Source organism: Typopeltis vanoorti, chromosome 17, assembly GCF_054136105.1.
Source record: "Typopeltis vanoorti isolate ZY-2024b chromosome 17, IOZ_Tvanoo_1.0, whole genome shotgun sequence".
Lineage (NCBI taxonomy): Eukaryota > Metazoa > Arthropoda > Arachnida > Uropygi > Thelyphonidae > Typopeltis > Typopeltis vanoorti.
The window spans coordinates 78,143,358-78,157,016 of NC_143565.1; the positions used below are offsets into that span (position 1 = coordinate 78,143,358).

General features: G+C 34.8%; 1 protein-coding gene across 6 annotated transcripts in view; it reads right to left on the reverse strand.

Moving 5' to 3' along the window:
* Khc-73 (Kinesin heavy chain 73) overlaps positions 1–13,659 on the reverse strand; it is an 842,240-nt gene that overhangs the window by 145,806 nt on the left and 682,775 nt on the right. For all 6 annotated transcript variants that reach the window (XM_090407555.1, XM_090407554.1, XM_090407553.1 and 3 more), the window contains one exon: positions 8,621–8,773. In XM_090407555.1, coding sequence (XP_090263681.1) covers positions 8,621–8,773 — 153 coding nt within the window. The remainder of the gene's footprint in view (positions 1–8,620; positions 8,774–13,659) is intronic.

Here is a 13,659-nt window from a genome sequence, read left to right on the forward strand (position 1 = left end):
CAGTACTTCAGAGGCATGCGAGAGTATGCTTATAGTTCTGTAGTCACTGCACTTTGTAGGATTGCTTTTCTTTTCAATTAGTATAAGAATACTCTCTGTGAAATCTTTAGGCTATTCTCCTGTTTTGTAAATGAGGTTGCATAGTTTTTCCTGTTTCTGTTATACCTTTGTCCTCCAGCTGTTTTAAGATTTCACTAGGTATTCCATCCACTCCTTCCATCTTTCCACTTTTTAATTCCTGTTTCTACTTCTCTCTTTAGTACTCCAGGACGTCTTTCTTCTATTGAGATTTCATTTTGCTCTTCTAATTCAATTTTCGTCAGTCTTTCATTTTTTGCATAAAGTTCTTCGATGTGTTCCTTCCATCTTTCACCTTGTATTTCAATATCACAAATTAATTTTTCTTGCTTATCTTCTAATGGCAGATTTCTTATGCTTTTTTTAATATTTGTAAGTTCTTGTAAGTTCAAACATTTCATCATATCGCACCCTTTTATCCATTTCTTCAATTACTTTACATTCTGCTTTTAACAATTCCACTCTTGCTTTAATAGTTTCTCTTCTTAGTTCATTATTTAATACTTTGTATTTTTTTCCTCTTCAGTGTTTACATTTTTCCATCTTCTTCTTTCCTCCATTTTTCTTATAATTTCATTTGTAATTCATGGTCTCTTAATTCTTTACCTTTCCACAAAACCTATTTCTTCAGCGACTGTTTTTTGCATTAACTTCACTCTTCAAGTGATGTTAATCTCTTCAGGTATATCTTCTTTGTTTCTTATTTTATTCTCCAGTTCTCTGAATTTCTTACCAGCATCTCCCTTGAGTTTTTCTAGGTTCCACCTTTTCTTGCTTTTACCTTTGTTTATTTTCTTAAATGGTATTCTTAATTCCATAACAAGTAAATTATGGTCTGGGTCAATATCAGCTCCTGGATATGTTGATATCCTTTTTACAGTGTTACTATACCTGTTTTGTATTAACATATAATCAATCAGGTATCTTGCAATATCTCCTGGCATTTTCCATGTATATATTCTTCTCTTTGGATGTTTGAACCAAGTATTACCAATAATTAGTTTGTGTCTTTTACAAAACTCTATAAGTCTTTCGCCTATCTTATTCCTTTTTCCAAGGGCCCCATCTTCCTATTATTCCCTTCTCTACCTTTTCACCTACCACTGCATTCCAGTCTCCCATCCAGATGGCCTTTTAGTTCTGTCTTCTTTCATTATCTCTTCTATTTGATTATATATTTCTTCTACTTTATTTTCATCATGGTCACTTGTGGGCATATATATCTGTATAATCATTATGTCCACAGGCTATGCTTTAAGTTTAATCATAATCACCCATCACTTTTATATATTGTTTTTTCTACTGAATTTTTAAACTTTTCATTCAACACAAATGCTACTCCATTTTTTCCTCATGTTCTACAGGAATTTATAATTCAATAACCATCACTTTTAAAATCTCCTATATCTTCCCATCTAACTTCACTTAGACCAACCACAAATGAAGGTTGTTATACAATCTTAAAGGGATGGGTGTTCAAAATAAACTTGTGACATGGATTAGAAAGAGACTGACTGACAAGTATCAAAAAGTGATGTATGGAAGTGATGCGTCTATGAGAAGGAGGATGACCAGTAGTGTACCACAAGGCTCTGCACTTGGATCACTGCTGTTTAACTTGTATGTTAATGATATTGGGAAGAGTCATAAGTATGATATCCAGTTGTTTGTTGATAATGGGATGCTAAGTTAGGAAGAATAAGGGCATTTGGACTAATGTGGGCAGACACATCACCTGAGTTCAATATTCATGAAATATTACTAGTTTATATTAAAATCATCAAATGTTATAGGCATTAGTGAGACTTAGCTAACAGCAGATGATGTAATTACAGGGATAGAATGCAAAGAGTTTAGTATTTTCAGGAAAGATAAGATTGGGGGGGGGGGGAGTACCACTGATAATAGCAGATGAATTTTGCAGTCACAAAGAATAGGAGATAAGCAGGAGGGCGGCTGTTCATTTGAAGCAGTCTGGTGCGAGATTAAGTCTACAAAAAATAGTTGAGTAACTGAGTAAATGCTTTGCAAGGGTATATCAAACCTAGTGAGGTTACTGCTTTAACATGTGACAGACACTATGCAGGAACAGAGGTAGATGAATTGGAGGTTCCTAGGATATTACAGAATCTCAATGTAAATACAGCTGTGAGATTAGATATCAGCTCAGGTTTTGCAGCTGACTAGGCTCTTTAATTTAAGTCAGCTCTGGTAGAGTTCCAAGGGAGTGAAAAGAGGGTAAAATAATTCCCTTGCATAAAGGAAGTTCTAAGACTGCAGTAGCAAATTATAGACCAATCAGTATCTTAGGCATGGTGGTAAAAGTAGTGGAAAAATTAGTCAAAAAGAGAATTCAAGAATTGGTGGATAAAAATATTATACTGAGGGCAACATAACTTTGTGAAAGGTAGGTCATGCCTTAGTAATTGACTAACTTTTTATAATAAAGTAACAGCTGAGGTAGTTGAAGGAAATGGCTACACAACGATTCTTCTGGATTTTGCAAAAGCATTTCACAGAATAACACGTGAAACTCTGTTCTCAGGCAAATGTAGATAAGAGAGTTACTGGTTATGTGGATAAGAGAGTGACTGCTGGACAGATATCAAAAAAGTGGTGTGTGTGTGTGTGTGTGTGTGTGTGTGTGTATATAGAAGGGTACAATAAAGGGGAAAGCAGGTGACTAGTGGTTGCTGAATGGTTCAGTGCTGGGACCACTACTGTTTAATTTATACATAAACAATATAGGTAATCACTTGAAAGAAAATATTCAGTTGTTTGCTGATGATGCAAAGTTAGGTAGAGTAATAGTTAATCAAGGGGATGTTTAGAGCTTGCAAGATGATTTAAACAGGATGTCAGTATATGCAAAAGATGATGAGTGTCAGTTCAATGTAGAGTTATGCATTTTGATATAAATAGATTACAAGCTGTGTATCACATTGATGGCGCTGTACTCCAGGAAATAGATGAAGTTAGAGATTTAGGGATGGTGGTAGACAGAGAGTTTAGAGGACATATTGATAATGTCGCTAAGGTAGTCCATAAGATTACTTAGCTATTGAAGAACACATTAACAAGTAGAGATAAGGAAGTAAGGACTTGATGTGTCCACATCTGGATTACTGCACTCAAGTCTGGTCCCGTGGGTTTCTTGGGTATGAAGGAAGTGGTGGAGAAGATTCAGAGGCGAGTGACCAAGATGGTGAGTAGTCTGTGAAATGTTCCCTATGGGAATAGATTGAAGGTGTATGGATTGCAAAAGTGGTTGATAGGAGAAAATGAGTGGATATGATAGAAACATTTAAGTTGCTTAAAGGGTTTTATAGGATTGATGCAAGGGGATATGTTTCAGCACTTGGATGGAGGGATCAGAACAAGGGGCCATCCCTGGAAGTTGAATAAAGGTGTGATTAGTAGGGGTGTTAGGACTAGATTTTTTGCTTTGCATGTTGTGAATGAGTGGAATGGGTTGCCAGAGTTGGTTGTGAGTGCTTTATCTGTTAATGGGTTGAAGGAGAGGTTTGATAGAATGTGTGGATAGTATGAGTTTCTTGTGATGAGTTTTCAGATTGCATGAAGGTGCCTGTTCGATAATGATAATAATTCCTTATTTCTCTTAGGCAATTCACATATGTAGTCATTTAATCATGTGTATACTTGATTATTAATTGGGTATTAATTATGCATACATATTTGATTGTTAATACTACACTATTAACAATCAAATGACTGCACATGGAAATTACATAAGAGAAATAAGGAATAAACAAGTAATATTTTGTGAGGAGTATCTCCCCAAAACCATCAGAGTGAGTACACCCAAAGGGAATGGGCTGTAACAACAGGCAAGAAAGAAACCAACAGAGGTTACAGAATGTTTCTGTTCTACTGCTCTCTGGCCAGTCATGTTATATTATTGGGAACCCATGAGATTAAGTGTTAATGACCATTTTCTCAGTTCCCATAAGTTCCTAATAGTATTGCATGACTGGCCAGAGAGCATCAGAAGAGAAGAACTCTGTAATTACTATACTTTTTCTTTCTTGCCTCATGTAGAGGTCCAATCTCTTTGTATGTACACCATCTAACATTGTAAACGACTTATGGAGTAAACTACCATCTATTGTAGACATGGAATGTCTACAATAGATGTAGACATTCCCATATTTTGGTGTACAAGCTAAACATACACCATCCAACTTTTAAGGAAGAGTTTTGGGTTTTTTCTATCCCACAAGACACTCAAACCAGCCAGAGACTACAAACAGTTAAAAGTCAGCAGCTTATGTAGGCATGATTATCCCCTCTATCATAGCATTAATTAGGTTTCTAAAGCCAAATAATTTGGCTATAATGACTGGCCATTGAGTTTAACATGTAAAGATGAATTCTGAATAATGCTATCATATACATAACTTTCTGGTATCTGTCAGATGCCAATCTTCTATTCATTTGACTAATCTCATTACATATCACCCACAGTTTGTATAGTGACTTGCTGTGCAACAATTAGATGTCTTCACAAAGTCCAAAAATGCCATTGTACATATCTCCATTTCCACCAGATTTGTCACTTTAACGTAAAATGCAAGTAAACTGCTAAAGCAAGACCTCTCTTAAAAATAAAAACTTATGCTAAACATATTCATTTCATGAGAAGAAAAAAAGCAATTTGTCATGAGAAAAATCCCACTAACTTCAACTTAAAGTCAACTTAAATCTGGATAGAAAAAAATTTAAAAATACTTCCATCACGAAAGAGAAAGCAAAAAATATTCAGAATTATTTGAAAAGTTATAGTAAAGATAAAGTCAATAAATTTCAAAAAATTGACCAAGCAATTCTATGCCAAAGAGAAAAAATTTTCCAAATTTCCAGGTTTTTATTTATTTATTATATATATATATATATATATATATATATTTTTTTTTTTTTTTTTTTTTTTTTTTTTTTACTGGAGAATCCATCCACAAGAGGTTGGTCAACCTATACTACACTAGTAACATGGATGGGCAATAAAGTAACTTGTTCACATTTGACTTGAAAAACTAAGTTGTGAGAAGTATGTGGTGGAAGACTGCTCCAGAGGACAGCAGTAGAAGGGATGAATGAAGAGGAGAAATTTGTTCTGTGAGACAGTTTTGGTTAGCTGCTGCATGTGTTTGGATGGATTTGCAAGAGAATGGGGGGAATTACTGATGAACATCAGCCACAGAAGTATTTAGAAAAGCAGACTGTAGAGACTGAATGCCTGCATGGAAGTGAATGGAGTGTATTAATGAGAGAGCATTCATCAATCAATCAATCTAACCGCTTTTTTCTGTATAGTAGCATCCAGTAGGGAGCTCTTAGGGGCATTACTCCAGACATAAGAGTATTATTCAATGGTCAGGCAGATTTGTGATTTGTATAGGGTTAGGAGTTAAAGTAACACCTTGAGTGAAAGAGAAAGCCTAATTTTTTGGATGCAGAAGAGCAATATTTGTGATAAGGTTATGTGCCAAGAGAGATTTGAGGTTAGAATTATTATAAAAAGGTAAATGTCATCCCTTGTGTTTTGCTAGCACTGAAGTTTGAAACCTATTGACGAATGTTTTGAAGATCAGAATTTAAGGTAGTACAAGGTTAGAGTTCTGCAGGTTGTAATGATTTGTGCTTTGCAAGGTTTGTCAAACAAAAAGGAGGAGTGCAATGTGTTGTCATCAGCAAAACTCTGTGCTGACTGGCAGTCAGTAGAGTAGATCATTTATATATAGAAGGAAATGGGTGGGTGAAAGAATAGAGCTATCCACCATCACTCGAAGTGAATATCCAGAACTTTCCATGGTGTTTATCCAGAGATGGGTGACAGGTTAGTACCAGGTAACCAAAACTCTTCGTGCAGTTTTTCATACTAAAAATTAAACAACTGCAGAAATTTTCATAAAATGTTTTATTCATTAAAATGCACCTTCACAATTTGTAACTCTTTCCATACTAACAAGAATTATTTTGGCAATTCTTTCCTGCATACAGGTTTGGCTCAGGTGACTGGAAATAGTAATCTGACCAAGGAAATGAGGCATAGAAGTTGTGAAGATTATCCCACTTAGTTTTGTCCCACTTAGTGTAGTGCAGATCTCTTTTCCCTTTTCAAGGGAAAAGAGATCTGCGCTACAGGGAACTGCCTGTAGCGCAGGCAGTTCCCTGTGGATCCTTCTAAGTATGCTGTGAGTATTGTCTTCCTAGAGGGAAGACAATACTCACAGCATACTTAGAAGGATTGCTAGTGAAGAAGAGATCCAGGGTATTTGGGAAGGTTCTGGTATTCTGGTGGGCATGTGGACAATTTCTGTGAGATTGTTTGTGATTGCAAAAGTCTCAGTCTCTCTCTACCTGCTTGATTTGTGCAGTTGGAAGAGGGCAGCCAGCTGGTGTTGTGAACACTGAAGTCTCCAAGGAAGATGACTTCACTGTTTGGGGAGTTGGATTGAAGAAATTGAATATTTAAGGAAAGGTGAATGAAGAGTTAAGAGTGGTTGTTGGCATTGGACAGTTGGTAGAGAAAGCATATGAATTTGGTATAATAAGGTATGGTGATTTTTAGCCAAAGGAAGTCAAAATTGGGAGATTCCAGGTTGGATACTCTTTGGCATGGCATATCAGAGCAAACATATATGCAGATCCCACCTCTGAGGTGAAAGGATTCAACGAGTGAGTGTGTAGTTGGGAAAGCAGAGATGAGTAATGTTTGAGGAAGTTGAGATCCGAGTTTCTGTCAGGAAAAGTAGTTCTGTGAGGTTTTTGCAGATCGAAGGTGGAAGTGAACATTAAGATCAGAACTGAGACCGCATATATTTGTAAAATGGATCTGAAAGGTTTGTGAAGTTTGATGTTGACCAAATAGATCCCACACATTCTCTATGCAATGTTTGGAATCAGGTTATTATGCTCGCTATTTGCAGAATTTGATTTTCTCACTAGCTTTCCTTCTTTATAATTAATTGCCATGCTTTGTCTCTACTTTTTCAAGTTTCTCTACCAGTTCCTGTCATAATTGCCACTATTTTTTATGCAGTGCACAGGCTAGATCTGGCCAGGCTAGTAAATGTGATGTTGGTGCCTTCCAACTTGCTGTTCACAGCTGATATGAATGCAGATCTGCTTGTCAGGTATCGCAGGTCACTTTTATTAAGTGTGGGGAGACTCTTTTTTCTTTTCTGAAATGTCTAGTTTGCAGCTTCAGCATTTTAAAGCCTCAAGAGGTCTATCTGCAGTAGCGAGACTAAAAGTGCTTTGTCATCACTCTGCTTTGTTGCTGCCATCTTTGCTTCATGCTGCAGGCATGGTTACATGTGGGCTGCTGGTGCCAATATTAAAATACGAGAAAACTTTTTTTTTGAAATGCTAAGAGTACTTATGATTGGTTTAGTGACCTTAAGGTCCCTTAAAAACTATTGTTCTACTCTCTTTTCTTTTGGGACAGAAGATTAAGTGAAATCACTTCTAAAATAATATAATAGCAGGGCACAATCCACAACACCACTTCATATTAATAAGGTTAACCATATTCTGATATGAAAATCAGCAATACAGGTAGAAAATCATAGTGTGTAATGTGAAAGCTGTGAGACAGTTTATGTAATATAGACAATTATATAGTTTGAAGTAAACTTTGTTACTGTTCAGTCAAAACTGCATATGTTTGTGAAATATGAAAGGACGTGACTTTCCTTTCAGTATGTTCATCATTACTGATAACATTTTTATTATTTATTTATGAAATATGAAAATCTTGGATTAACTTCCAAACATAGCATGGCCTCAATAATATTACAAGATAACATGAGTCTTCTTTCAGAAAAAAATTAAAGATGCCAAGAAATTATATTCTTGGTTTAATCCTTTATCAAAGCCGTGTGCTTTATGCAAGCAAACAAAGTTTGCACGTGAAGTAAATTCACGACTGGGCAACTTGTATATAGAGGCTAATGACTCTATATACGAGTTTCCCATCATAAATTTACTTTAATGACTTTATTAGAGGTTAATGAAGTCATTAGCCTCTACATACGAGTTGTCCAGTCATGAATTTACTTCATGAGCAAAGTTTGTTTGCTTACACTTGGATAAAGGATTAAACCAAGAATACAATTTCTTGGCATCTTTAATTTAATTTAATTTTTTAAAAATGTAATTTAAGTATAATGGCAGAAAAGCATGGAAAAAACATGTAAAAATTGATCTGAAAGCTTCAGAAGTGTTAATTATGGCCAAGACTACATTTCAATAACAAGTTTGCATATCTCTTTAAAGATGTATTCTCAAGGAGAGAGGTTTCTCAATGTGCACAATATATCTCAAAAGGACACTGAAAAAAGGATGCAAGAAATTAAGAGAGATCCAAATAAAATATGAGTTTGCCAACTGAGATTTTATCATTTTATTTCAGATGTTTTAACAAAATGTAACAATGCTTACTTTAATGAAATGCTCTGTTTTTAGTTCTCTAATTTTATAAATGTTCTTCAAATTAAATTTATAAATACTAAAAACTTACTTGTCTTAACCGATCTAATGTTAAAATACTTTCTACAGCAGAGACTCCTCTGGAGTATTTTTCAATGTAACTTTCACCATCGTTAGTTGCTATATCTTCTCCTGAAGCAGCCATAAGAGCTAGACTTTCTCTGTCTTCTGGATCTTCTGATGCCTAAGTTTAAAAAATTGCTAACATCAATAGATGAAATTTTTATTTAACACTTATTTAATAACTATGTTTCTTACCAAACTGAAAGTCATGGTATTTAAAAGTTTTTTCTAACTGCTTTTAATGTAAAATAATTTCTAATATTTGTTAAACTTTCCATCATTTCCATAGTTATACATTGTTATTCTGCGATCAGTTGGCAAAGCATATATGTATCTAAATAAAGTTAATATATCCAGGTTAACTTAGCTAATATTTTGTTATTTTCTAAAATAAAGTAAATGCTAGTTAATAATAATCTCATCAACCAGTGCTCCGCATTTGTATTTATTTATTTTAGCTATACGTGTATTCAAATGTATAGAGTTTGAACTGTATTTAGTGATAATATTCATGAATGTTAATTAACACAAAAAATATTAGTCAATTAATTATTAACATCAGTATTAATATTTGCACAGCAGCATAATTTACACTTAATGAAGAATGCTGGCCAATAATGAATCGATGAAAATAAAATATAAAATAATGATAAAAATCAGCAAAAAGTTCTTTTTTGTTTCATTTGGATGTGCTAGAAACTATATTCAGTGAATTTTTCAAATAAATTATGTTACTTAAAACAACCAGAAAAGCAACTTTTCAGCAGTATCCTTCTCAATTCAACATACAATAACTATAATAACTTTATTATAGTTATTGTATAGTTATTGCAATAATATAATAAAGTTATTATATTATTGCAATAATAATATAATAACTTTATTATTTTATTATTGCAAACATTTCGACCAGAAACTAACTGGTCATCATCAGTGCATCAGCATAATCATAAGATGAAGCTAGAACGAAGAATGTTAATCCTATGAATGGATAAAAGATAATACGCCAAAATATTTATAATCTCACATCCAATCTCTCAATCCAGATCAAAAGAATTAATTTCAAAAATAACAAACTGAGAAAAGAACAACAACAACCAAAATTTATTTTTCACATCATAAAATGTAGACATGTCGGCCTGTTAGCACTTCTGTAGCATAGGTAGAAGAGTGATCGAACATTGTGCATCAGCAAAAGACCGAAATTTCATTCTTGTCATGATGATGGGAATAATCTTAATATGGACTTTTTCTAACTGAAGGTGAGTTAATCAATCTTATATGGAGGTGTTAACAGGTTGACATATCTATATTTTGCAAAGTGAAAAATAATGGGGCTTGGTGAGGGGGGGGGATCAAAAGTAAAGGGTTTTTGAGCCAATAAAAATTTAATGTGAAGTATCTTCATGCTATCTTCTCAAACATCCTACTATAATGCACAGCACACTTTCTTTTAGATGTGTGTGTTGCCATGTTACAGAAAGGATCACTACCCAGACCAGTTTTGATCTATAGTTAGGAATACAATTTGTTCAAACAGTTTTGGAAACAGGGTTTCCAAAAACTGAATAAACTATGATAATCTGATAAGATCGCTTTAATCACTTTAAAGATACATTACCATAAGATATTGGTGTAAAATCTCTTGCAAGAAATTAAACTTCATAAATTTTTCGCTATAGATTTTCCAGCTTTTTATTTTAAATTATGAAAGAAAAATATACTAAATAAGATGTTATAAAATTTGCTATAAGAATGCACATACATTTAACCTGTTAGTAAAGCTTAGTAGTGATTAAGCCAGATTAGCAGTGATCAGTACCATCCAAAGATTTTATGGTCGAACGGCCAGCAATGACGTCATTTCGCTACTGGCTAATCCTGGTAACTCCATAAAACAATTAGGTGATTCCACCTGTAACACCAAGAAGAGCTTTGATAGGCTGAAAGAAAAATCCTCAAAAGAAAGGGAGAAAAGAACATAGATCTAGAGAATAAGGCTAATATAAGAGTTTTAGAGAAAGAAAATTTGACCACCAAACCAAAGTCAGCAGATTCTTCAGACATGGATGAAATAAGATTGATTATTAGGCAGGAGATAGAGAAGATATATCAGCCAGTTATGGAGCGACTAAATGCTATTACTAAGCAACTAAGAGAGCTCAATGCAAGAACCTCCAAAAATAGCTCATGTCAGGATAAGGAAATAGTGAGGGGAAGAGCAGCAATTGCTACAATTTGCTACAATTGTAACAAAGTTGGACACTTAGATTACAACTGCTATAACATCATCTGCATAAAGCAAAGAGCTGACATTAACATCTCCAATTTTGATATCATGTTTAATACCACTTTCCTTCATAATGTGATCCATATAGATAATGAATAACAGAGGGGATAATGTACATCCTTGTCTCACACCAGATTTAACATTAAACCACCTTCCTGTACTTCCTTCAATTCTAACTGCTGACCTACAACTCAAATAAAGACTAAGTATTGCTTTATATAATGCCTCATTGACACCATATAACTGTAGCATATTGAATAGCTTCTCTCTTGGCACCTTGTCATATGCCTTTTCCAAATCGACAAAACTTAAATACAGATCTTTGTTATATTCCCGTGCTTTCTTGACTATTTGTCGTAAAGTGAAGATCTGATCCTGACAGCCTCTATTTGGCCTGAATCCAGCTTGTTCTTCACCAAGCTTTTCTTCCACAATTCTTCTCAACCGTTTCTCAAGTATACTTGCATAGATCTTGCCAGGAACACTCATTAGGGAAATACCTCTGTAATTCTCACATTCAATTTTATTTTCCTTTTTATATATGGGCACTATTAGAGCTCTACTCCAATCATCGGGAATTCATCCCTCTGTCCAGGCTTTCTGAACTATGCAGTGCAGCCACTGTAAGACTCTTATACCACCATACTTCAGCATTTCTGGTCGAATATCATCTATTCCTGCTGCCTTTCCATATTTCAAGCATTTGATGGCTTTTTTTCTACTTCAAGTATGGATATGTATTCCTGACTGTATGCCTGTTGAATGTTTTTTACCACTGTGCTATCACTGCTTGTTTCATTTAACAATTTTTCGAAGTAATTACTCCATACTTCAAGGATATCTTTTTCTCCTGTTTTCATGTCACCTTTATCATTTCTAACTCCTTTTACAGCACTCTTTCCTCCGTTTCTAAGCTTCTTCAACAACCTCCAGAATATCTTACCACCGTCCTCCCATGACTTTTGTTTAGCTAGTTTTACACAGTTAGCTTTCTTACATTTGTTTCTGTATTCTCTAAGAGCACAAGCTGACTTATTTGCCAGTAACTTTTGATATGCTTTCTTCTTTTCCTTCACTGCCTCTTTAACTTCCTGTGTCCAGCATGGAGTTCTGATTTTTCTATCCATGCAGGCAAGCTCACCATGCCTCTCTGGCTGAATCAATCAGGGTTTTAAGGCTTGCCACTGAATCTCCAAGGTTTGGTTCCTGTTCTCAAACTCTTTCATTTTTTCTTCAATAATCTTTGGGTATTTTACTCTACAGTTCACATCTGAGAACTGCTCAACTTTTATTCACTTTAAAACTTTCTTACATGTTATTCTTTTCAATATGAAATTCAATTTTATCCTGCTCAAGACTAAATAGTGATCGCTTCCGGTTTCAAATCCTCTTTACACTTTGGTGTCCTGCACCAGGGAGAAAACATCACTATCAACAATAACATAGTCAATGAGACTTTTCTTATTCCTTGCCTCTTCTCTCCATGTGAATTTGTGCACATTTTTATGTTGGAACATGGTGTTAGTAATAACCAGTCCATGTCCTAAGTAGAAATCCAACAGGTATTTGCCATTATTATTAGCTTTGCTCTTTTCTCCAAATTTTCCAAAAATATTTTTGTATGTCTGAAAATCATTTCCTACTCTGCTATTCAGATCCCCAACAAGGAACAATTTTTCCTTTTTCATTGTGTCAGTTGCTTTTTCTAAAGCATCAAAAAATTCCTCCACTTCTACCTTAGTAGAACCTTCTGTGGGACCATAGGCAAAAATAAGTCTCATTATCCAGTTCCCCATTCTCATATTTGCCCACATCACTCTACTTGAGACTGCCTGCCATTCAAGAAGATTAGCCTCATATTTTGTGTTGAATACTATGGCTACTCCTTCTTTTCCTTGATTGTCATTTTCCTGAATATAACATTTTGTATTTATTGCTCAGAAAGATCTCATCAGTTTTTGTCTTTTTTGTTTCAGTTACCCCTATTATGTTGATCTGGTACTTATCTAATTCTTCAGCTAGCTCCATTTCTTTGCCATTCAGGCTTCTTATGTTGATAGTACCAATCTTTAACTCTGGTGATGTTGAGTTGGGGTGTGTTTTCAGATTTGTTCCAGTAGCTGACTTTTCGTTGTTTGCCCTGGTTCCCTGGTAAAAACAACAGGGGCCTTTTTTAACCAGCAACACCCCAGCCGGCATGAAATTTTGTCATGTCGTACCATCATTTTTAATTTTGGTTTAACCAATAAGAATACAATTTGGTCAGCTAAATCCCAAATTGTAAGCCCATCCTAATTCATTCAGTATCCAGGTAGATACTCAACAGGGTGCACCACGAGAAGGTGAGGATTGGACATTAGGTCAGAAGCCCTGGTCGGTTCTCCGCATTCCTTTAAAGGCTATGTGGAGGTCTCCTCTCAGTTATACAGCTTTGACCCTTAAGCACCTCATTTTCTCATATAATAATAATAATAATACAAAGATTGTGAAGTCGACCTATAGGATTACCACAACAATGAGGACAGTGACCAGCAAGAACAAGACGGTGGTAATTCCCATTGTATAAGGGCCTAAATTATATATGAATTACTCTGCTTACATATTCACTGAGCTCATAGTCCATAGATGTTGATGGAAAGAAGACAAAGGAAGTAGTAAATAAGATTGTAAAAATTAAGTGTTTACATGGAGAGTTCTAAGACTCGATGTGAGGAGGT